The 23,460-nt window shown below is 45.5% G+C and overlaps 2 protein-coding genes and 1 long non-coding RNA gene across 3 annotated transcripts in view; all 3 read left to right on the forward strand.

The window, feature by feature from the left end:
- MTHFD1 (methylenetetrahydrofolate dehydrogenase, cyclohydrolase and formyltetrahydrofolate synthetase 1) overlaps positions 1 to 15,655 on the forward strand; it is a 43,311-nt gene extending 27,656 nt beyond the window's left edge. Inside the window, exons 19-28 of the mRNA XM_074820964.1 lie at positions 2,810 to 2,878; positions 3,424 to 3,535; positions 3,718 to 3,857; positions 4,305 to 4,346; positions 5,424 to 5,524; positions 7,518 to 7,695; positions 8,816 to 8,923; positions 10,141 to 10,293; positions 14,435 to 14,543; positions 14,719 to 15,655. Of these exons, the coding sequence (XP_074677065.1) occupies positions 2,810 to 2,878; positions 3,424 to 3,535; positions 3,718 to 3,857; positions 4,305 to 4,346; positions 5,424 to 5,524; positions 7,518 to 7,695; positions 8,816 to 8,923; positions 10,141 to 10,293; positions 14,435 to 14,524 (993 nt within the window). The 3' untranslated portion in view covers positions 14,525 to 14,543; positions 14,719 to 15,655. The remainder of the gene's footprint in view (positions 1 to 2,809; positions 2,879 to 3,423; positions 3,536 to 3,717; positions 3,858 to 4,304; positions 4,347 to 5,423; positions 5,525 to 7,517; positions 7,696 to 8,815; positions 8,924 to 10,140; positions 10,294 to 14,434; positions 14,544 to 14,718) is intronic.
- A 3,164-nt stretch (positions 15,656 to 18,819) lies between these two features.
- Positions 18,820 to 20,352, forward strand: LOC141922017 (uncharacterized). Its single transcript, XR_012622863.1, has 2 exons — positions 18,820 to 18,870; positions 20,101 to 20,352. It is a non-coding gene; the product is annotated as an uncharacterized LOC141922017 (long non-coding RNA).
- A 40-nt stretch (positions 20,353 to 20,392) lies between these two features.
- AKAP5 (A-kinase anchoring protein 5) lies at positions 20,393 to 22,590 on the forward strand. Its single transcript, XM_074821311.1, has 2 exons — positions 20,393 to 20,403; positions 20,738 to 22,590. The coding sequence occupies exons 1-2, from the start codon at positions 20,393 to 20,395 to the stop codon at positions 22,146 to 22,148; spliced, it is 1,422 nt and encodes a 473-aa protein (XP_074677412.1). The 3' UTR covers positions 22,149 to 22,590.
- The last annotated feature ends 870 nt before the right edge of the window (positions 22,591 to 23,460 follow it).

Raw genomic sequence — 23,460 nt, forward strand, 5'->3', positions numbered from 1 at the left:
GGGACAGAGGGTGCTGTGTGACATGCTGTGTGTCACGTTGAAGCTAGCAGCATAAGAATTAATGGGGAAATACACAGTGGCTTCTAGATGAAAAGCATATTTACCAATCGGAAGAACTCAAAATGCATCCTGCTGGCCATCCTGTTTCTCAGGCTCCCTGGAGTGAGGAAAACGTGGAGCAGGAACAAAGCCTTGTGCAAATTTGATTACACATGATGAAATATCTTATTCTGGGAGGCTGTGAATTCTCTAAAAGCCAAACCCTTTGCAAAAAGTGCAAGGTCTCCATAAGGCAGCCTTTGAGGGGGACAAATCCTTTATTTGCACTGCATGAAATGCTGACTGTAGTAGCACTGGTGATGTCTGTTACCAGTATGTAAAGCAGTCCTAAGCAGCAGTTGCAAGCTGCAGCACTGTCTTGCAGCTGTCCATACCACAATTATTAGTACAGTTCTTGGCATGTTTGTGGAGTGTGTCAGCTAGCACTCTCCCAGACAGTGCTTCGGCGTGGTTTTGGGGGAGCAGCCCGTGCCCCAGACACTTCTTTCAATACATGTTTTGAAGGTGGCAACCCTGTTTGGAGAAGGGAAGGGGAATTGAGCCCTGTATGTGAACTGTGCCCTGCCACTTGGCCTCAAGACAGAGAACAGGCTCAGGACTGTTGCACTAGTCAGTAGAGATATGATATCGGTGCTTACTGCTGTCCTGTGTAGTAGATATTTCACAGCCTGCTTTGCTAAAGACAAGAGCATTACAAATTTGCATGATGTGGTGTTAATGAGGTTTGTCTTGCATTTTCTGAATGAATGTTTCCAGTGGAATAGAATAATACCCCCAGGATGAGTATCCTGACCTGTCCTTTCAGCAAGGTGGGACACAGCACTAAGGCTTACCCAGCTCTTGCTATCTTACTGTGGGTTTTTTTGTTTTCTTGTGTGTTTGGGGTTTTTTTTTTTGTTTTACTTCCTCCCAGGATAAACCTAAGAAACAATAGATTAGCGGTGTGACCTGACTCTGGCCTTGCAGAAAAAGGGCTAGGCTGGGAACCATGTATCTGTAAATGTCCTTAAGTGAGACATTTCTTGGGAATGAGGGAGGGCATATGCCAAAGCTCTGTAGGCAGCTTTGAGATTTTAATTCCTACTGCTAGCATGCTGCCAGTTTAACCTTAAGTACCTGAGTTAAACCCTGTTCTGGAAAACAGGAGTCTCTCCTGCTGTCCATCCATAGTGGAGACAGATGGTGCTTGGGTAGGGAGTTGCTTAGAGTTTTATGTAGAATCCAGGAGATAGAAGTCTTTCATATCAAGAATTTTTTTTACTTTTTTTTTTTAATTCTAATTCTATTTCCTTTTGTCCATTGCAACTGCGGAATGCTGGATGCTATCAGACCTGTCCAACAGGTTCTCTTGCATGTTATATGTTTGCACTGATGGCAGCCATTGGTTTGCATTGTTAGGACTGTGTTACATACTCCTCATGCAGGCAGAAACGTGGTGATTGCAAAGACCAGACTAGCACAGTAAGATGTCTGGGTCCTTCTGCTCTGATATAACCAGTGTCATGAGTGTGGTACCAGGAGGCACAAAGAAACTGGGAAGGAATATGGAATCAAAAACTGACTACAGGTTTTTGGAGATGGGATGTATTGAAGTGCCTCTGAGCGACACAGGCCTGAAATGTCACCATGGAAATCTTGCTCTGTAGTTTTCATTATTCTGGAGATGACTGAAGTTTAAAGCTTATCCATTAAATGTTAAATAAGCTTTCATGTGGCAAGAGTAAAACTAATGAAACAAAGCAGTGAATGTCTTCTTTTAAAAAATCTTTCATATAATTAAGTGCTGCAATCCAATTGAAATTAAAAGGGAAGAAAAAGAAATAATGGTTCAAGGTTTTCATAACTGCTGTTAACATTTGGCTCAGTACCCATGATAGCAATTCTAGTTACTTTTGCAAGTGCTGGATAACAGCCAGTTTGGTTTCCACTGGACTGTGTCAATCACAAGGATGACCAAACCCTCATTTTCTCTTCCCAGAGCAGATGTAGATGAAATCATAAGCTTTCCCTTCACAGGAAGCAGAATTGCAGTATATCTCAGAGGAAACATGGTCTCCAGTGTTTGCCTTTCATGATGTCAGCCTGGTCTTTCTCATGAGCACAGAGATTCACTTTAAAAGTTATTTCAGCACAAGAGACTTGGGCAGGATGTAGCAGCTTGTTATGACATTTTAAGGCCAGTATGTACAGCCTAGTTGCTGAAATGAGGAAGGAAGAAAGTCCAAGACATCTACCTGCAAGACCCAAGAACATTGCTTTGTGCCACTGAATGGGCTACAGTAAACCATATGTAGCTAAGGGTAACTCTCTCGCTGCTATTGTTTACTAACCTTGCTCTGGTGTTGAAATAGCAATTGTTCTTTACACCTTCAGTATGAAGTGATGGCCAAGCAAGGTCACAGCCAAGAGGCTGCCCCCAGGAGAAATCACAGATCCTCTTATAAGAATGTAAAGGTCGTTATTCTGCCTTGCCCTGTCTAGAGTTAGTTTTAGAGTTAGTTTCGAGGCCAGGTTGGACGGGGCTTTGAGTGACCTGGTCTAGCGGAAGGTGTCCCTGCCTATGGCAGGGGGGCTGGAACTAGGTGATCTTTGAGTTCCCTTCCAACACAAACCATTCTGTGACATCTAGAGCAACTGCTGGTTCTGCTTCTGAAAGCTCACCAGGACAAAAGCAGAGCCTTGACACTGCATAGGAACTGTCTCAAGGTCTCAGTACATCTGGAAACTGATTGCTCTTTTTTTCTTTTAGGGAGTGACTGGTGCTCTGGCTGTCTTGATGAGAGATGCTGTTAAACCAAACCTCATGCAGACACTAGAGGTGAGCACAGATGATTTTCTATATGTGCATTCTCAGAGCTAAGAAGCAACCACTTCAGTTCATTCATCACAATCAGCATGGGCTTACTCGGCTTAGAGTTGGAGGTTTACTGCGGTTTCCTACCCAAGGTTCAGGGCTAGGGGAGAAGGCTAGCTTCTTTCCAGGTCTGCCACTGGCGTGTGGAATGACCCCAAGGAAATGCACTAAACTTTGCTGTGTCTCTTTTCTATTGTCTTTAATGCCAGGAAGTGTTTTGGGAATCTGAATGGTGTGGATGCAGGAGAATGGCAAAGAGTTTCTGGGATTTAGTCATCCTTTTCCTAAGAGGATTAATATCTCCACTTGTGCAGATTATTATAATCCTGTTTGCCCTGTAGTCCTTATTACTGATAACAAATGTTTGATCAGAAGGCTGTAAGATTTGTCTTCTAAAAGCGTTTTTCTTTACCTTCAGGTACCATAGTACTTAGCTCTTGAAATGCTGCAGATTTGTTAAATTGTACCCTCTGATTTTCTCTCTCCCTCCCACACCCCCCTTTTTCTAGGGAACACCAGTGTTTGTACATGCTGGACCTTTTGCCAATATTGCACATGGGAATTCTTCAGTGTTGGCAGACAAAATAGCACTGAAGCTTGTGGGTAAAGAGGGTTTTGTTGGTAAGTGTGTGGGATATGTTTGTTTGTTTGTTTGTTTTGCAGGGAGGGATCTGCCTTTTTTTAATCGTGACTGTCTTTTGGTTTTTTTGTCTTGGAAGAAGCTTCGGATTTATATAATGAGAGCATGATTTCTCTACCCAGCAACCTCTCACAAGCTTCTTTTCTTTTAATTCCTACTCTAGTTACAGAAGCAGGATTTGGTGCGGACATAGGCATGGAGAAATTCTTTAATATTAAGTGCCGTTATTCCGGTCTCCGGCCTCATGTGGTGGTGTTGGTTGCTACTGTCCGAGCTCTGAAAATGCATGGAGGAGGGCCTGCAGTAAGTACTGGGCAAGGTTTCCTTTAGGCCTGAGGGGCTGTTACTGTTGTTCTGATCCAGTCACTTAAAGCCCTGTAGGGTTTGATCTGCTTGTAATTATTTTGAGATTTGCAGTTGTAAAAGGAATCCATATGTCCCTGTTGTTTGTAAGCAACAAAGTATGTTTACAGGTACATACCTGCTTGTTTTATTGTCCTAATGAAGTGCTTGTATGCTGGGGTACTTGTGATACTACCACAGCCAGTCATTTGTTGTACTGTGAGTGCATCTTGCAGACTTTTATTCTTCCTTTTATTTTTTGTCTTAGAAAAAAGGATCAGCTTGCAGTAGAATGTTGTATCTCGATACTGTTTAATAAGAATTAAGCAAAAATTTCTGTCATGGATAAAAATTTTATGGGGTTCCATCTTTTGTCTTTTTTTTTCCTTTTTTTTTTTTTTTCCCCAGGTCACTGCTGGGGTACCTTTACCAAAGGAGTACATGGAAGAGGTAACCTTCTTTAGCTGTTGTGACAGTTGACCAACTAACTGCAGTCATGACACAATATTGTCATGCAGTGCATGCCTGGATAGCTAGTGTGTCATTTCTTTAGCTGCCAGGGAACTGCTTCCTCATACAAGCTGTAATATTCGTGGGGTTGTTTTGGGTTTTTTTTTTTATGTTGTTACTTTGGCTCTGCTCTTTCAAGCATTTATTGTACTTGACCTAGCCAGTATTCAGAGCCATCTCGTTTCTCCTGAGCTCATGCAATTACCTGCGCGCTCAGTTTTTCATACTAATATCTACTCTGTGTCCCCTGACCCTCTCAGTATGGACTAATTGCTTGGCTGAAATATTGTCTCTGAAAATATTCAGAGTGCCTGTCTAATTACTCTCTTCTTAGCAGCAGCAGTTTCTGGTTTTATTTCCCCCCTGCCTCCTTTGCAAGCAGAGAGGAAAGTGAACTAAAGTCTCAGCTTCTATCCTTGTGACTGAATGGTTGCATACACTTGGATAATGGGTCTGGTTGTCTTTACATTGCTGCAGCTTTTTCACTTGTGGAGCTTCTCTATGGATTATTCTTTGCATAGGAAGGGATGAAATGTCTGGATTTCCGTGAATAGTTTCTGATGCTGCAAAATGTAAATATGTGTAAACCAAAAGCTGTTGCCACAGACTTCAAACAAGTGTCATGAAATTCACTGCTAATGATATTTAATACATAGAGGAATGTGTCAGAGATGAAAATTAGGCTTTACTGTGGGGAGTTAATGAGCATGGGTATTAACTACTAAGAATAACAAAAACGATAAACAGGGATTTCTCTTACCTTGACTTGGCAGCTGAAACCAGTGATCATTGATCATTAGAAGTGGTCATTCCTTTTCTTGTCTTCCACTCAAGAGCATGCAGTGGTCTGGGCTGTTCAGAAAGCAGCACTGGGGATTTGCCTTTGTGGTTTCATTCCCATTTTGACATTTTTATCATTAGCTGCGGACGTAATGCATTAACATTAGCTGTGGACTTGGAACAAAAGTTTCACTGCCCCTGATAAAACATGCTTCCTGCTTGCTGTCTTCTTTACAGAATCTTCAGCTGTTGGCAAGAGGCTGTAGTAACCTAAACAAGCAAATCCAAAATGCACGGATGTTTGGTGTCCCAGTAGTAGTGGCTGTCAATGCTTTCAAGTAAGTGAGCTGGGACATGAAAGTGATGGATGGGAGTAAAATTGTGGCACTTTATATGCTATGTTTAACACAAACTCTTGTTTTCAGTACTGTTGATATTTTTTTTGCAGCATTTTGCATTGTTGGAAGATGCTAAATAAACAAGGGAGCTCTGATTATCATTTCAAATGCATTCCTTAGTTTAAATTAGCTTAGGATTTTATGATCAGTGACTACTATCTGGATTACTTATACCCTGACTGGCCAAATTACTGTGGACAAAAGGTGCCTGTGATGATCATACAGTCATAGAATGATTTGGATTGGAAGCGACCTTAAAGATCATCTACTTCCAACCCCCCTGCCATGGGCAGGGACACCTTCCACTAGACCAGGTTGCTCAAAGCCCCAACCTGGCCTTGAACCCTTCGAGGGAGGGGGCAGCCACAACTTCTCTGGGCAACCTGTGCCAGTGTCTCGCCACCCTCACAGTAAAGAATTTCTTCCTTACATCTAATCTAAATCTACCCTCTGTCAGTTTAAAGCCATTACCCCTTATCCTATCACTACAGGCCCTTGTAAAAAGTCCCTCTCCATCTTTCCTGTAGCCCTCTTTAAGTACTGGAAGGCCGCTATAAGGTCTCCCCAGAGCCTTCTCTTCTCCGGCTGAACAACCCCAACTCTCTCAGCCTGTCCTCACAGGGGAGGTGCTCCAGCCCCTGATCATCTTCGTGGCTGCCTCTGGACCTGCTCCAACAGGTCCATGTCCTCCTTATGTTGGTGGCCCCAGAGCTGAATGCAGTGCTGCAAGTGGGGTCTCACAAGAGTGGAACAGAGGGGAGAATCCCCTCCCTCGACCTGCTGGCCACACTCTTGATGCAGCTGAGGATGCAGCTGGCTTTCGGGGCTGCGAGCGCACATTGCCGGGTCATGTTGAGCCTCTTGTCAACCAACACCCCCAAGTCCTTCTCCTCATGGCTGCTCTCAATCCACTCACCACCCAGCCGGTATTTGTGCTTGGGATTGCCCCGACCCATGGGCAGGACCTTGCACTTGGCCTTGTTGACCTTCATGAGGTTCACACGGGCCCACCTCTCCAGCCTGTCCAGGTCCCTCTGGATGGCACATCCCTTCCCTCCAGTGTGTCAACCGCACCACACAGCTTGGGGTCATCAGTGAACTTGCTGAGGGTGCCTCGATCCCACTGTCCATGTCACCAACAAAGTTAAACAGCGCCAGTCCCAGCACGACCCCTGAGGAACATCACACGTCTCTGCTCTCCACTTGGACATCAAGCCATTGACCACAACTCTTTGATGCGACCATCCAGCCAATTCCTTATCCACTGAGCGGTCCACAATGTGGAATCTAAGTTCATAATAGATGGTGAGGTGCTGTCAAACACGCTGTGTTCAGTGGTCTGCTGTATGGAATAATTCTGCCCTGCTAAGAAGCATTTTGGGCTCTGCACGTTGTGTACTGCACAGGAAATGGAATCTGTATGTGGTCTCTTTATGCAAGCAGAAGGGCTTTGAACTGGTGTGTTAAAGCTGATGCCACTTGAAGCAGAGTAACCAGCTAAGGATTCTTCATCTGAAGTAAATGCATATTGGCTGATTTAGAGAAATTATGGATTTTAGCTTGTTGTGTGCACACGATACAGCACTTCTAAATCAGTAATACTAATACTTTTTGAGTTTGCTTCTGAAAACAAGAGTTGCGTTGCTGATACAGGACAGATATGACAGTCTGGAACACTGCTCTGTTAGTTGTCATGGGTTTCTGCATGTAGTTCTAGAGCTACCTGTTGCTGTCTGTTTTTCTGTGGAGTAGCTTCCTTCACCAAGGTGGGGAGGGCTGTGGTGGACAGTCCCTCATCAGCTTCCTGGTGGCTGGACTCTGTGATTTCTTTGGACAGCTTTTGGACCTTGTCAAGAGTGAAGATGGTTCGGAGAAATAGTTAATTTACTGTGTGTGCATTCTGGTACAAACGTGCAAACTCTTCTCCTTACAGAACAGATACAAAGGCTGAACTGGCCCTTGTAGTACAACTGGCAAAGGAAGCAGGAGCCTTCGATGCTGTGGAGTGCACTCACTGGGCAGAGGGAGGTAAAGGAGCAGTTGCACTGGCCCAAGCTGTTCAGAGAGCATCGCAGGCACCAAGCAACTTCAGGTTCCTCTATAATGTGGAGGTAAGAACTTGCAGTATTACAGAGGTACTTTGTTTATAAGGTGGAGTTCAGTTGCTTTCACTAGCTTAGGTTGCTGAAGGCTGTCTGAAAGGCTGCTCTGAAAAGCTAAGAAGAAATTTGGTTTTAGAACATAACATTTATTCCACCAGTTTCAAAGACCTAGTTAGTCAGTTCTTGTTTTGACTACCCAGTGAAATATTGGTTACTTTTGACACTGCAAGATGCTGTTGTGACTTGGATAGACATCTAAAATGTGGCAGCTGCATTCCAGAGTAGGGGGAAGTTTAGTTCTTGAACTTGAGACATGCATTCCTGTCAGAACGTGAGCTGGAACAAGCGTGACCAAACCTGTTACCTTACTGCAGAGCTTCTGGGTGCACTTGTTGCTCAGGATGGGAATCCATATAACAGGCTATGGAACAGAGTTTGGCCATTTTAAACTTTTTTTTTTCTCTGCAAGTAAGGCTTATGGAGTCACACTACAGGTCAGGGTGGAAGAGACTTGGGGGGTGTGTGTGTATTTCTAATGACTTTGTACATTAAGCAAATTTGACAGATGACTTGGAGGTAATGAAGTCACTGTTAGTTCCCAGGATATGGCCTGAATCCTCCTTTAATAGCAAGCACCTATTCAGGAACCTAATGAGGTACAGAGCTGTGTCATTATATCTTATTTTGGCTCCCTAACAGATGCTTTCAATTTTTCTTCTTTAACTTGTTTTATTTGTGCTTTTATTTAACCATTAACTTGTATTCCCTCAAATTATTTTTGTCTGCTCTTTGACTTAGACTTGAGAGAGAATAAAGATGCTGCATTTGCAGTGGGGGCAATTAACATGTAAGCACAGCTTATAAGAAACACCGTTGGCTAATCTTTTTGTTTCTGACTGTAGTAAACTTGTTTTGCCTTCTTACCAAGAGAAACAACTGCAACAAGATAAATGAAATGTGTTTTGAAAACCCTCAAATTCCTGTATAGCTTTGTTCTACAGCGAATGGGAATAGCTCTTGTATCAGCAGAAGGGCATTGCACAGCACATATGGAGGGTTCTGAAGCTGCCGTGATGTTACGAGTCTTTGTAGTTTGGCCACGCTGACTTGTCTGTCTGTTTTTTTCTAGCTCCCTGTTATAGATAAGATCAGGCTTATTGCACAGCAGATCTACGGGGCAAGTGACATTGAGCTACTTCCAGAAGCACAGGAGAAAGTCACCTTGTACACTAAGCAAGTGAGTTTTCCATGTCACCTGATACCAGTAGTGCTTTTCATTTAAAAAGTTCATATTGAACAGTGATGTTCAAACTGTGTGTGAAGAGAATCATCACTCAAATCATGTCCTTGTCTAGGACTTGTTAGATGCTGCTATGGCAGAGGAGGAAGAGGAGGTGGTATGGGGAGGGAGAAACTGACCCTGGCTTCTAGTGGAGAGGACAGAACTCATCTGGCTCAGTAGCACATCTGTGATAGTGTATGGGGAGAGAAGGGCAGAAGGATTCAGTGATACTCTCAAATCTTTCAGCAATTTGGGAATTGGGAAACTACAAGTGGTCACACTGGTGCTAAATAGTCTCTGATGATTTCCTTTTTATCTTGTTCCACTGCATTGTCTAATCAGTTTTTTGAACCCATATGGATTTTTGGCAATTGCAATTACGTTGGGGAAAAAGTTCCACAGGTGATAGCAGACTTCTTTCCACAAGAAGTATTGTTTTATAAGTTTTGAACCTGGCATCTGGTTGTTGAATTAGATGCTTTCTGGTTGTTGTGTTGCTTTTACTCTTCTCTAGCATGACATTCTTGTGAATTTACCTGCTTCTGCATTAATGAAGGTCTGTAAAGGGCTTTGAAGAGAAGAGCAATGTGAGAACTAGCCATTCTTTTTACATTGTGCTTGAATAATTTTTCTTTTGCAATTCATTTACTACTGGCACATATAGTTTCTTGCTTTCATGTTTCTTGTATATTCCCTTACAAGTCTATCAAAATACCGTAGGCATGTAATTGCCACTTCCTCGTGACCTGCAATTATATTGATCAAACAGTTCTAATTAACTGACCTCAGCCAAACAAGAACTTCAGTTCTGACCTGTTTAAATTAATGTTTTGAGAAGAAAGTAGAAAGTAAGTTAGCTATCAAGGTTTTATATCTAACACTTCCATACCATTAATTTTTTTCCTCAGTTGGATGTGCTGGGGGCCATGGTTCTTTAATACTTAGCAGGGGGCAGAGGGAGATTATGAGAGAGGAGGAATGGGGATGCAGAATGGTCAACACATCTGACAGGATGTGGATGAAACAGTTGGTGAGAAGTAAAATGTCCTGTAAAATGCCTGATGTCTGCAGAGAATGGCAAATAGAGCAATTACATTCATGTACAAGAAAATTTACTATTTTTTCACTTACTTCTCTCCCCTTTCTCTCTCTGCTTTCATTGCCTTTCCCAGGGATTTGGAAACCTGCCAATCTGCATGGCTAAAACTCACTTATCGTTGTCTCATGACCCTGAACAAAAAGGGGCACCTACAGGTTTTATTCTGCCAATCCGAGACATTCGGGCCAGTGTTGGTGCTGGATTTCTGTATCCACTAGTAGGAACGGTATGTGATTGAGTGAAACCCTCAACTGTGGGGCGAGGAAAAAGCAATTTGTGTGCATTCCAGTAAGAGTTACAAAAGGTATCTTAAATTAGGAGAGTCCTCGTCATTTACAGTTGGTGTTATAACAGTTCAGTGTATTAGATGCCCTCAACAGGTTTTTTTTTTTCAGGGGGAAGAGGGAAGCAAAAATAGACCATCTGACCATTTGAATACTTAGAAAGCCCCCAGTGTACTCCTCAGCTCCCACATCTCTGTTTTCCTGGATTTTGAGGAAGGAGTGAGCTCTCTAGCTAATGAATTCTGGGAACTGCAGTCTGGCAGAGGGGATGGGAGAAATCCTTGGCCCACCTAATTGCCGTTGTGACTTTGCATTCCTGATGAAAGCTCTTTGCAGTATTGCAGGTCTGTGTACACCTGCAGATCAGGGTAGAACGAGACAACTCCTCCAGAGCTTACAAAGCAAACAACTTTTGATGAAACGCCTCCAAAGCGAAGCTGACCTGTACTATTAATCATTTATCAGTCTCCTCTCCCATTTGGTTCTTGTGGTTTTGCTGACCATCTGTTTGCTGTTCAGCCTGCATCAGTTCCAACAATTCATTACTATGCCCTTGAGTTTTTAGTTTCTGTTCTTTGACGTGCTTGACATAATGTCAGCTGAGAGGAGAGAGAGTAGCTACAATGGAAACAGGATCCTGGAATAGCTTTGATATGAATTGCCTGGCAGAAAGAGGAGCTACCTGCAAAATGAACTAACGTTCAAGTTTGCATCCAAAGAAAGAATGTTAGGATGAAAGGATCTGCTGGAAGTCTTATCTGGGGAATCTCTTCTGGGCAAATGTTAAGTAACTTGTTAGATTATTTTAGGGGATGAAGCAGTTGGAGCAAGCAGCTCTGTCTTTTTCTTATATTTTGGGCCTGAACCTTTTTCGGAAGTCTTCATGGCAACATGTTTGTTTTAAGCTTTCAAAAGCATTGGGATGCGTGGCTCAGATGATGAAATTTGCTGATTTAAGAGTTGGATCCCTTCTTCCTTCAGATGCTAGCTAGAGCCAAATATTGGGTATCTTTTTCTTTTAATTCTTTAAAAAAAAGGTAGGTAAAGGTATCCAGATTACCCAACATAAATAAAATAACCACATCCTGATTAAAGTCTGGCTCATCCGTTTTCTTAAAGAGTAGTGTGTGTTTTGGGATAAAATGAAAGATAACATGCTTGTTCCTGTTATTAATGGCATTTTTGTTCAAGCCAAGATTTAATCCAAACAATGATATTTTATTTTTATTTTTTTAACAAGCGCTGGAGAAGGAAAGGGTACACAGCATTAATGAGCTACACAAGAGACAGATATTTTCAGACATTAAAAATAACATTTTGGCTCTTTTTCTGATGTCTTCAGTTTCTACGAAGTTGGATTCTTTCCTTTCTGCTCCCTTCTCAGATTCCTAATGTTTTCTTGGACATGTAGGAAATCATGGTGTTAATTCTGCCAGAATTAACAGTAAGTCTTCTGGTTAGGGACATGAAGATCACTCTTCTCTGGTGTCTACAAAGCCAGGGAAGGGATGTCCTTTTGAGAAGCAATCCAGGCCATTTTGAATCAGATCACTATTTTTAAACCCATTCAGCGGGAGGTGTGTTAGCCTCAGAATAAATTTTTGGCAGCAGCCATTGAACTGTAAGCTGAAAATGCAGCAAATATGTAGCTCTATGCAGAAACTTTTATGAGAAATTGGAGGTGAAATTAATCACTGATGCATGTGTATTCTTGTTATCTGAAGTTAATCACAAAGGTATGTCACATTTTACTTTTTTCTCAGCTTCTGAGTTTTGGGTTTTTCCCTTTCTGGCTCAAAGTTGAAGCTGTTGTACTTTAATGAAATACTTTGAGGTTTTAAAAGAAATATAATTTCAAATATTATCTAGATTTAACTTCGAGCATGGAAGATAATGGAAGTGAAATAAACCATTGGACTCAAATTGGTTGGGTTTCTTTTCTGGTGCTGCTGATGAATTGAAAACAAATTATTTATTCAGCTCAGTTTTTTTTAGTTCCTGAATGGCATTTTCTTTGGAAGTTCCACAAGTGCAATAAATAATACATGCTTAGTTGGTATTGGTTTTATCTGAAATCTTACAAGGGAATTGATGATATCCATGTGGTCTATATTTTTCATGTAAGTAAATAGTGTGAATTGCCCTGTGTTCTTTTTCAGCACATGTGGTATTGAAGGGGAGGAGGAGAATGGAAGAAAGGTTCATTGCTTCAGCTCTGACAATAACTGAGTGCATTAAGCATTGTAGACACTTGCACAGAAAATTAGTAGCCTGGATGGAAATTACCCTGTACTGCATAGAAATTCAGGGTTTAAGCAGACTGCCTTTAAGTAACAGACAGGAGAGTAGCCACTGTGGGCTGCTCTATGGATAGCAAAGGAGGAAAACTGACCGTTCCTTTCAAAACAGACAGTGCAAGAAATAATAAAGTCAGGCCCATCTTCAGCAATATGGCACCTTCTGCTCTATTGAATTTCACAGTCTCAGCTCCTGCTGTGGCACTCTGAATCTGTAGGTGGAGATCTTCAAAGCTCTATGGTTCTTCAGTGATACGTAAATAAATAGGAAGTTTCTTGATCTGCATGGCTGGAGACTGGCAGTGACTATGGTGAGAACAGGAAAACCTCTCCAGGCACTTTGAATGTCTTAATACCTTGGCTCTTGAGAGGAAAATATTCATACAACTAAACACAAAGACAAGGAACGGGTGTCTTCTCTGTAGCCCCCCTGTTCTCTGTCTGAGAAAGCAGAGGCTCTGACAGAAAGATCATGCAGTCCTAGAATTCATTACACAGAGTAGACTTGAAGTGATTTTTACCTGTCTAAGCTGTGCAAGACCTGCAGTGATGTGGTACATATAGGACTGGTGTTAGTGCTTATAAGTGGCTTAGGAAAATGGGATGGGACTCCAAAAGCTCCCTGAACAGTTTTGAGAACTGCAGAAAGCATCTAACCAATAGAGCTTTGTCTCCTTGCTGCATAGCTTATTATCAAAAGGAAGACTGGGAGGTAATTTGATTAGTGTGCAAAATACTTGCTCAGGGAGAACATACCAGGTTGCCAAAGACATCTTTAGTCTAATGGAAACAGGCATAACAAAACTGATTGTGAGAGCTGAGGCCGGATGATGCAGATAGAAAATGAGACTTTGAAGTTTTTATTAAAGGGGTTAATGATCACTGGCACAAACTGCCAAGCATGGTCACAAGTTGCCCACCTTTGTAGAGCATCCGTGTTTAGCCTACATGTGCTGCTGGGCTAAATGCTGAGTCAGGGAGAGGGAAATCCTGTCACCTGCATTGGTGAATCAGGCCAAGTGTGGTCCCTGCTGGCCTTGTTCCAAGCTCTGAAACTGGGTACTCGGCAGTGGGACAACTGGAGAGGAGTGGCCTGAGGCAGGTGTAGTGCTGGCAGCTGTTTTGCTGGCTTCAATTCTGCCACTGCCCAGACCTTCTTACTTGAATGCCTCAGAAACGTTCCAGTCAGGAGAACTGACCTCTCCATCTCTATTTAATCTGTATCCCACTTTAAAAAAAAAAAATCCAAAACAAAAAAACCTGAAAAAACCCCATAAACAACAAAGTATTTAAACTCTATTCTCAACAATAATTACTCCTAATTATTTAACACTTCTAGTTCTAGACTCTTAAAGAATTGTAATCAATTGAGACTTTACAGTCAGCAAAGTTGTATTAAAGCATGTATCCTCATTTTAATAACCAGGAAACTGCCACAAGTATTTATTGTCTCACCACAGCAAAGTCCATGAACGCTCCTCTAACAGTTAACTGGTCAGTGGATATCCAAGTACTTTGCCAAATCTTGGGCTCAGTCAGTGGCAGAGTCAGAAGCCAAACTAAATCCTTATCATAAAAAACAAAAACCCCAGATCTATCTATTGAGCCAGGAGTTCCTCATTCTCACAGTGTGCTTTGAAATGGTACATGACCATGATCCAACTAGTATGTAAGCAAGGAGCTGCATTGGCTGTTGCCATCGTAGTCTTCAGCAGTGATACAGTATTATATCCTCTGCACAGAACTATGCTGCTCCCATTTTAACACTTTATCTTTTGTTGTCCAGATGAGCACTATGCCAGGACTTCCAACAAGACCCTGTTTCTATGATATAGACTTGGACCCAGTGTCAGGAGAAGTAAATGGGCTCTTTTGAAAGGAATTATTAACTAGAGGTAGGTGCCTTCTTGAAGGCTTTCAATATTTGCTCTTTATTTATCATCTTGAGATAATGGAGTTAAGCCAATCTCCTATTATGCCATATGCTTCCAAATGACATTTGATTATAATTCAGCCTGAAAGTTGCCTGCAGTACTGTATAATAGTAATTAAATTTATTTTTCTTTTCAGCTCCCAGAAGAACACCTGATGAGTCATGTAAACGGAACTATGCCCTGACTTTTTTTTAAAGTCAAAAGAAGATATGACTGAGAATATAGTGCAAGAAGTGACTGGAAGGAGGAGTGCTAAAGAATCAGCCACTCTTAATCTGTAATAATTCTTAAACTGCTGTGTTCCAAGCTAGTTGACACTGAGCATATAAAGCATACTGCCTCTACAAACCTCCTGCTTCATGACTGTAGCTGAAGCAGAATACAGAAGCTTGGGTTTAGTGACCTCTTTTTGATTCAGTGACATAATTTTAATAATTAAAAATCCTAAAGCTGGAGCTGTTTGAAACAGTCTTGGGACTTAATTGTCTTAACCATAGTGTTTTTGTAGCATATATTATCTTCAAAAGTCTTGTACACTGCATATTCCTATTTGCCATACTGAATTCTGTATTCCACTTCTCACACTATGAGAGAAACCGCTGTGCTCCGAAGCTGCATCAATGTCATTTAAAAGAGGGAGCAAGGAGGAATCCCCTTTGCTTCTCATCTCTCTCCAGAAGTGCTTACCCTGGCTTCTGCTGTGAATTATTCCTGCAGGCACCGGAGCCACATCAAGTTGCCCTTTTAGAAAGGCCAGCTGTGACTGCAGTATTCTACTGTTAATGGAAATCAAACCTCTGGATATCAGATCTGTAAGGACTGGATCTCTGGCCCATAGCTGTGGCTTCTACTGAGTATGTATTTTGAACCATTTTATGCTTAACAATAAGTACAGTAACACTGTTGACGAGCCTTGTTTCCTAAAGTACCTTTTTGGTGAACAGAGACAACATGAGTAGTGATCAGGTCACTTGTAGCAGGTTCTGTCAGCAGGCCAGAAATCATTTTGTAACATAAAAATATTGTTGCTGCTGATTTTTTAACTACTACAAATAAACTGGTAGATACTTCAAGTGCTTTTGGGGTTTTAATGTATGCACTGAGATTATTGAAGTAGAACTTATTTCTGTGATTAACTGTACACAGCAATCCTTGTATTGACAAGTAGGAGTGATTATTGCAGTAATAAGTTGCCTGCAATGCACCACTGTGTGTGTGTTTAATCTTGTTTCCTTTCCTAGATGATGTGTGTCATCGATAGGAAATAAACTACCTGAATTATTCTGTGAATTTGAGATACTTGCAGTTGACAGCAAAAGATCTGAATTAAGACTTGCAAGGCCCATCTGCTTGCATCAGTACTGAATCTAAAAACATTCCGATTTTGGTGAGAACTGGGAGAATCAGGATGTAGGTGTGCAGCAATGTAAGGGTGCATCTGTAGTACACAGATACTGTTTATATATATGTATGGGGAGAGAGATCTATATCTCTCAAGTTATTCAGGAGGGGAGAATAATTATATAAAAATTACCTGGTTGTCACAGAAGCAGACAGAACTGCTTAAATTGTCATAAGAGCATTTGAGATGCATTCACAGCCTCCTAAAATTTTCTTTTTGATGGTGTTCAGCTGAGGAGTTCCTGGCAGCTGGGTTTGCCGGCGCACAGGGAGGCCGCTTGGGGGGGTTCGGCAGGGCTGTTCCCCGGTGGCTGCCCCAGAGCCCGTGACTGCCTGGAAGCATCTCTTCACCCACAGCACCTCGGCCAAGCCTTCCCTTGAAGCAGGTTGCCAGAGCTGATGCTGCCAACTCTGCTGTCAGTTCCTACATTTAATCTTCCCTGCTACACTGCTTTCCTGCGAGTGCTCTGTGTTCCACCTTCATTTTCTGCTTATGAAAGATGGGATAAGTGCAAATTTATGCTAAGATTAGCCTCCTTTTAGTTTAGCATGAGATCATAGACATGTGCTTGAGAGAGACGGTTCAAGAGGTTGCTAGTCCACCTCCCGCAGTGAGGCAAAGCAGCGGCTCAGGCAACTGTTAAGGGTTTGCTGCGCATGGCAGGACTGCTGGCAACAAAGCACAAGGGCCAAAAACTAGCCCCTGGCATCTCTAGAGGGTAGTGGGGAATGCTTTTCTACTTGCGCTTTCAACCTGTTGGGTTGTGAGCTCTCCAGTGTCCCAGCTCTAAGTCTTGCAGGGCTGGTACATAAATAGGTTGGTTTTTCTCAACTCTCTCCTTTGCAACTACGTACGCCAGCTAGTTCTTGCCCTATCAAATAGGACACAAAGGACACTTAATTTCTTCTAACTAGATAGTGGAAGGTTATCTCCTCTTCCTGTTGCCTAGAGAAAAAACTAATTATGTACAAATTTGTTCTCCATGGGCTATTGGTGGGCCCAGAGCCCTTAGCTGGTGTTACGGCCATTTGTTCCCCCAGCTGTGCTGTAGTGAGAGTCCTGCATCACGTCATGGACGAAATAACGCAGATTGGGGCTTTGCCTGGTGCTACGGACAAAAGAGAAAGGGGAAAGAGGGGCTTAGCTGCCTTGCTGCACCTCACCAGCACTTCCATGTGGGCCCAGAAAGAAAACCAGAGCCTACAGCTGGGCTGGGATCTTCTTTCAAGCTTATCCATCTCCTGACCGGATCCTCTGCTTGCCACAGACCCCGTTACTTATTTCCCTTGCACCACAGCCTTGGGTGCGACCCTCTTCCCCTGGAGCACGGGAATAACTGAATTCCATGCGCTGGGATTGCTGAGCACCTGCCTCCATCACGCCACCCCCGAGGCAGCGCGCACGTTCGCCCTCCTCACATCAGCCATCCCCGTTCCCACTGGCCCCTTCCCTCCCTCCTGCTCCGACTGCAGCCAGGGAAAATCTCCTGGCGCTGAGGGGCCTTGCTTGGCTCCGGTGCAGAAGTGGATGGTAATTAGAACCCACCGCGCAGCCTGGGGAGAGAAGCTGTTTCCAAACGGTTGTTACCCTGAGTGAATGTGAGCAAACACATCTCAGGGGAGCTTTTGAAAAGGCAATTCCTTGTTGCTTGATTCCGTTTCTGCCCCCCTGGCTGACATTTCAGCCCAACAAACCTATTTTGTACCTTTTTTTTCCATGAAGAAGCTAAGGAGGGGGACGCCATGTGTATTTTTCTAAGGCTGGCCTAGCTGGAAGCCACTCGCAGGTTCAAAGTGTGCTGCTTCCCCTGGTTTCTTATGTGCACACGTGCTGTGAAGTAGTTAAAGTCCTTAAAATGTTTGTGGGCGTCAGTCAGCTCCCCGTGGAGATGAATGGGGACATTCAGGCATCTCGAACTGTAGTTCCGTGTAGTTCATCAGCTGCACTTGGTAGTCCTTTTTCCGGAGGCCCTCCCATCAATCATAACAGCTGGAGATTTGATTTTTTTTAAGTCAGATCTCAGCTGCTTTGGAGAAAAAAGGCTCCTATGAGAGAGGCGCTTTCTGGCATTTTGGGCACGCATTAGTTGAAACCCAAGAACTGGCTGTCCTTACCCCCACTTCTGAAGGTGTAGCTCCTCCAGCAACCCAAAGCGTGTGCTTAAAGCTGCCAAGGTTTCAGGTGGGACAAGAAAAACAGCTGCCGAGCGAAAAGAAGAGTGAGACCCCCTTCCTTCCCCCACAGCCAGGCAAAGGCCGGGTCCGCAAATGCCAGCGGCCCCCTCCTCCGGGGCGTGTGTCCGCTCTCTCAGAGCACATCTTGCTGCCCTCGCGATCCAAACTGAAAACCACAGCTCGGTCCTTAGGAAGAGCTTGGCCTTGAGTGTTTGCCGTGGGGTTTGGGCGTCTGCTGCCACCCTGCACCACCCGGGAGGGGCAGAAAGTTCACCCTGCAAGAGGGACAGGGGTCCTGCCCACCTCCGAGGCAGGAGGGGAGGGATGCTGCCCAGCAGCAGGGAGAGATGCCGCCGTGCAAAGCGGGGTGCTGCCCCGCAAGAAGAGGGGGTGCTATCCCATAAGAGGGAGGGGCTACCTTGCCAAAGAAAGGGGCGCTGGCCCGCAGGCAGGGAGAGATGCTCTCCCGGCGGAGGAGGGATGCTGCCCCCCGTGCGCACCCGGCCCGGGGTCCCGGACCCTCCTCCCCCTCCGCCGGCTGCCGCCCCGGGGCCGGGGGGCGGGCCGGGGGGTGGTGGCGGCGGGGGGCGGGGGGCTGCCGGCAGCGCCCTCCCCGCCGGCCCGGGGGGGCGCGGCTGCGGCGGGAGGCGGTGGCAGCGCAGCCGCGCGGAGCGGCGCGGAGCGGCGCGGAGGAGCAGGGGCCGGGCCGCAGGTGAGGGCGCGGGGCAGCGCGGCGGGGGCGGCCCGCGGGGGAGGCGACACGCGGGGGGGTCCTGGGGCGGCCTCTGCGGCCGCGGTCGCTGCCCGAGGAGCCCCTCCATCCCCTCGGAGGGGTTCGGCTGGCGGGGGGTCCCCCTGACCGGGTCGGGGGAGGGACACACACACACACACACACACGCACACGCGGGACTCGTGGGGGAGCGGCGGTGCCGGGCGGCTCCTGCTCCCGCTGGCGGCACCCACGGGCGCCCCGAAACTTGTGCGGCGGGGTGCGGGGTGCGGGATGCGCTCAGGGCACCGGCCGCTGCCGGCTCCGCGCTCTCACACGCGCCTCAGCTTAGCTCATCTTCCCCTTAAAAAATTAAAATGAAAAAAAAGAATTAAAAAAACCCCAACAAATCTGATCCGCGGGGGAGCGCGCCCCGCCAGAGCCCCCGTTTTAACCATCTGACTACGTAAAAGCAGAGTACAAAATACTGTGTAAAGAATTGCCTGGAGTCGCTGAGGCAGTCCCAGAGAAGTTGGGCTGTTTGCGGTGACACGTTTTTGCGTCTTTATATCCAAAACTGTTCTGATGATGTTTTGAGGCAGCGCTTTTTTTTTTTTTTTTTTTTTCCAAAGGGTGACATATATCTTACAATATCATATATTTGATGAACACATGCGATGTTAATTGGGGTTGCCATGGAAGGCATGCACGTAGTATAAATAAGCTCCCTTCTTGCCATGTGATTTCGCTTTTGTATTCCACAAGCCTCCTTTTTGTATTCTGTGTTTTTGCATACTGTCATATGGTGCATTAAAGATAAAAATATCTGCTGTCTCAGGGTGTAATTTCCCTAGCTGGAACTATGAGTGCATATGGAGCAGTGGGGAAAAGACCGTAGGAGAAGAAAATATATGCGTGTGCATGCGTAATATATATGTGCCATAATATGGGCAGTTTAAAAAAAAAAGTCCCCTTTTAATACACAAAATAGCAAAACCAGTATTTTCTGTGGCAGAACATCACTGGAGCGACATCTTGGTGGCCTTATTTTGCTTTTGGATATTGATTCTAATTAGTGGAAAAAACTGCTATGGTGCATCCAGAGGTAGAACTGCTTTTCCAGCCCTGGTCTGCCTCCCAAAATGAAATATATTTTTAAAAAAACTTTTTAATACTTAAAAAAAAAAACCCCTATTTCTCTACAGGTCTTATCATTTGTTTGTTGTGTTACAGATAAAAGATGGAAGCATCGTCCACGCTTCGCAGCAGACCTCACATAACCTGCGGGGAATAACTGAAGCAGAAAGCAAAGCTGAGACAAAGCAGCATCTGACCTTGTCACTGGGGGGCAGAGAACAGCCACTGGCTGCTGCTGGTTTTACTGGTGCTTCAATCAAGCTCCCTGTGCAATGTGGAATTGCAGATAGCTCAGAAAGTGCAAGTTCTTTCCAGGTCCATGGGGTGAATAAAAATTATTAACTCTTGGCTTGATTTGTCATCCTTTCGGGGAAAAAAAAAAAAGGTAATGTCAGACTGGCAATTAAATAGTCGTGCTGTTAGACCGAGAGCAACTTGAAGTGGGTTGTCCCGGAGGTGAGAGTGACTCTGGCCAGCAAAGCCAAGGAGAAGCCTGTTTAACTTCACGTCTACCCGGGATTCCTTGGAGAGGTGATAAAGTGAGTAATCAGACAAAGTGGGAGTTATAAAGCAGATGCGATAGCTTCAGCAGAACTTCTCTTCACTGCCACATCTGCTCATTAAAGAGCAACTAATGTTATTTTGAAAACAATTTGAGGAAAAAAATGTGCTTTGAGCATCTCTGCAGTTTTTGTGTCTGATCAAGAAAATTGGTAATATAACACAAACAAAGGAGAGGAGTGAATGTGGTGAAGGCAGCTAAGGAAATTCAAATGGAGAACCCAAAAGAGGTAGAGACTCACAGCACAGGGGCAACATGCTCCCCGTCAGAGGAACAGGCCGAAAAGCCCTCCATGCTCTGTTTTAAGAAGCGGAAGAAGCCCTGCAAGAAGGGGCTGACCGTGAAGGATGTGTGCGAAGGAGCCTCGGAGGAGAAAAGCCAATGCGTCAGCGCTGACCAAGGGGAGACGAAAGTTTCTAATCAGCCACAATCCTCCAAAGGAGCCTGGGCAGCCATCAAAAACCTTGCAAGACCTCGGAGAAGGCAGAAATCTTCCTCACGGAAGAAGGTGCCCTCCGATTCCCAAGTGCAGCTGGAGGTGGATGCTGAGGAGGGCTGTGCTCAAGGCTTCCCGAAGAAACGGGCAAGCTCTGGGGTGAAGATGCCCTGTGTGCGGTTCTCCAGAGGCAAGAAAAAACCCAGCCCCTCTGAAGCAGTGGAGGAGTCGGAGGGCAGTGTTCAAGCAAACGAAGTGATGGGCATTTTAAATAAAGCTAGTGAAGAGCTGGAGGATTTGGCCCCAACAGACAAGTCTGAATCCTTCAGCCCGATTTCCGCAGAGGAGGACCAGGATACAGCAAAAGAAAGTGCCGACTCTGTTGGGAAGAGTGAGCCCTTGGCAGAGCCCACACCTGACGCAGAGGAACATACGGAGTGCACCACTCAGTCAGAGATAACTGATTCAGAGACAGTTCATGAAACAACCCAGGAAAAAGTGCAGGAGGGGAGCCTACCCCAAACCACAGTCCATGCAGAAGGCGGGGAAGTTGCTCCTGAAGCGCCCGTTTCCAAGGATCAACCTGACAGCACCCCTGAAACCACCGAGCTGCAGGAAATCCCCAATATCTGCAAAGAGCTGCCTGAAGGGGATCAACCAGAAGAGAGCATAAATCTTCCTGAGGAGTGCAAAGCTGAAGAGACTGTAATGGATTTCAGTCAGTCGGCATTTAAAGAGGATGCGGCGAGCGTGCAGGGCTGCTCCAACCATCAGGTGACATTAGAAGCAAACGCAGGCGCCGGCGTCAGCATCGTCATCACCGTCACCGAAGCTGAGGACTCTGACAACACCGACTCTGACCAGGCCTATGAGCCGTCCCCAGTTTTGCACCGAAATAAGCAAAAAGGGAATAAAAAATCAAGCGGGAGCTTTGATTTTGGTAAAAAAGAGGGCCCTGAGGCTTGTGCTGGTCCCCAGGTGGAGGAGAAAGGTCCGGGTGACCAGGGGCACAGAACTGGGGAGCAGTACGAATTGCTCCTCATAGAAACGGCGTCTTCCCTCGTGAAGGCGGCCATTCAGTCGTCCATAGAGCAGCTGGTCAACGAAATGGCCCTGGAACAGAACAAACACAACAGTTTTCTGTGATGGCAGTGATGCCCCCAAAACAAAGAGTACAGGGAGTGATGTAAAGCTCCATTTGGCCTGGGGGGCGTGTGGAGAGCTCGAAGGGCTCCTGGGGCCGAGGTGTAGTTAATTCTGCATGCCCATTCAGTTGTGTGTCTTTGTGAAACGGATCCTGGGACATGGGGCAGACCCTGCTACGTACAACGTGTCCCCTGGGGCTGGGGCTTCAGAGAGTGACATCACCCGCAGCTGCGGAAAAATGAAGGTGTTGCAGCGACTGTATTTTCATTTATCGGCTTCTTTATGTCAAGGTCACGTTTCTGCCGTCATCCATGCCGGGTTTCCCTGCTGTTCATGCTGTAGATCTGTATGTATCGTGCATTTAGCAAAAGGTCCCGAGAGGCGGCGAGCGTCCGACCCGCTGCTGGGCTGGATTCAGGGCACGTCGGAGGCGGCTGGAGGTTTGCCCTGGGGTTCAGTGGAAATGAGGGAGGGTGCAGTGACTGCAATGTTAACATGACGACATCAATGCCAGACAGGCTCAGGCCGTTGTTTAGTATTGCAAACAGGTACTTGCTACGTACAGATGCCAGAAACCGTGGTCACCCCTGCTGTCGCATCACTGGAAGCCGGATGGTTGCAGTGAGCGATGTTTTCCATTGGGCCTCTCCCGCTGTCACAAGCAGCCTGTGCATTTCCAGACAAGTTAAAGCACAGCATCAGCCGCTCTCCTTGCTGACCCCGGGCTGTGCAAATGCCAACGGGCAAAATTCCCAGCGGCGTCAAGGCACAGGCTGGGCAGGAACGTGCCTGCTGCAGGCAGCCCTTCTCCTTCTTTCACCTTCCTCCATCCCAGTCACGATATCGTGGTGAAGCTGTCCTCGGATGCAGCATATTTTTTATATATGGCATGCGATATAAATAGCAGTGAGCTGCATGCGTGTTAGCAGTCAACTATTGCCTCGGTGTTGCCATAGTTTGGGTAGCTGCAATGTGCTGCGGGCGCTGGAATTGCTTTGATTTGGTGTGAGAGCTGCTGGCATCCCTGGGCGCTGGCGGCAGCCTGTCCCGCTCAGCTCCCCCCTCGCTGCAATGCCTGCCTGGCTTCAGCGAGCCCAGGCATCCCGTGGGAGATTGTGCATTACGCCCAGCTCGCTCACTGCCAGGCTCTGGCTGGCTCCGGCACGCCACGTAGCTTGCTCAGAAACATGCAGGGAAATGCTGGAGCAATCTTACCAAAGTCCTCAGGGAAAAAATTTAGACATGAGGGCCGGGGGATGGGGCTGTAAAATGCCCAGACAGGCCAATCGCCATCAAAACCCCCGAACTGCCC

This window comes from Strix aluco, chromosome 4, assembly GCF_031877795.1.
Source record: "Strix aluco isolate bStrAlu1 chromosome 4, bStrAlu1.hap1, whole genome shotgun sequence".
In the NCBI taxonomy this organism is placed as follows: Eukaryota; Metazoa; Chordata; class Aves; order Strigiformes; family Strigidae; genus Strix; species Strix aluco.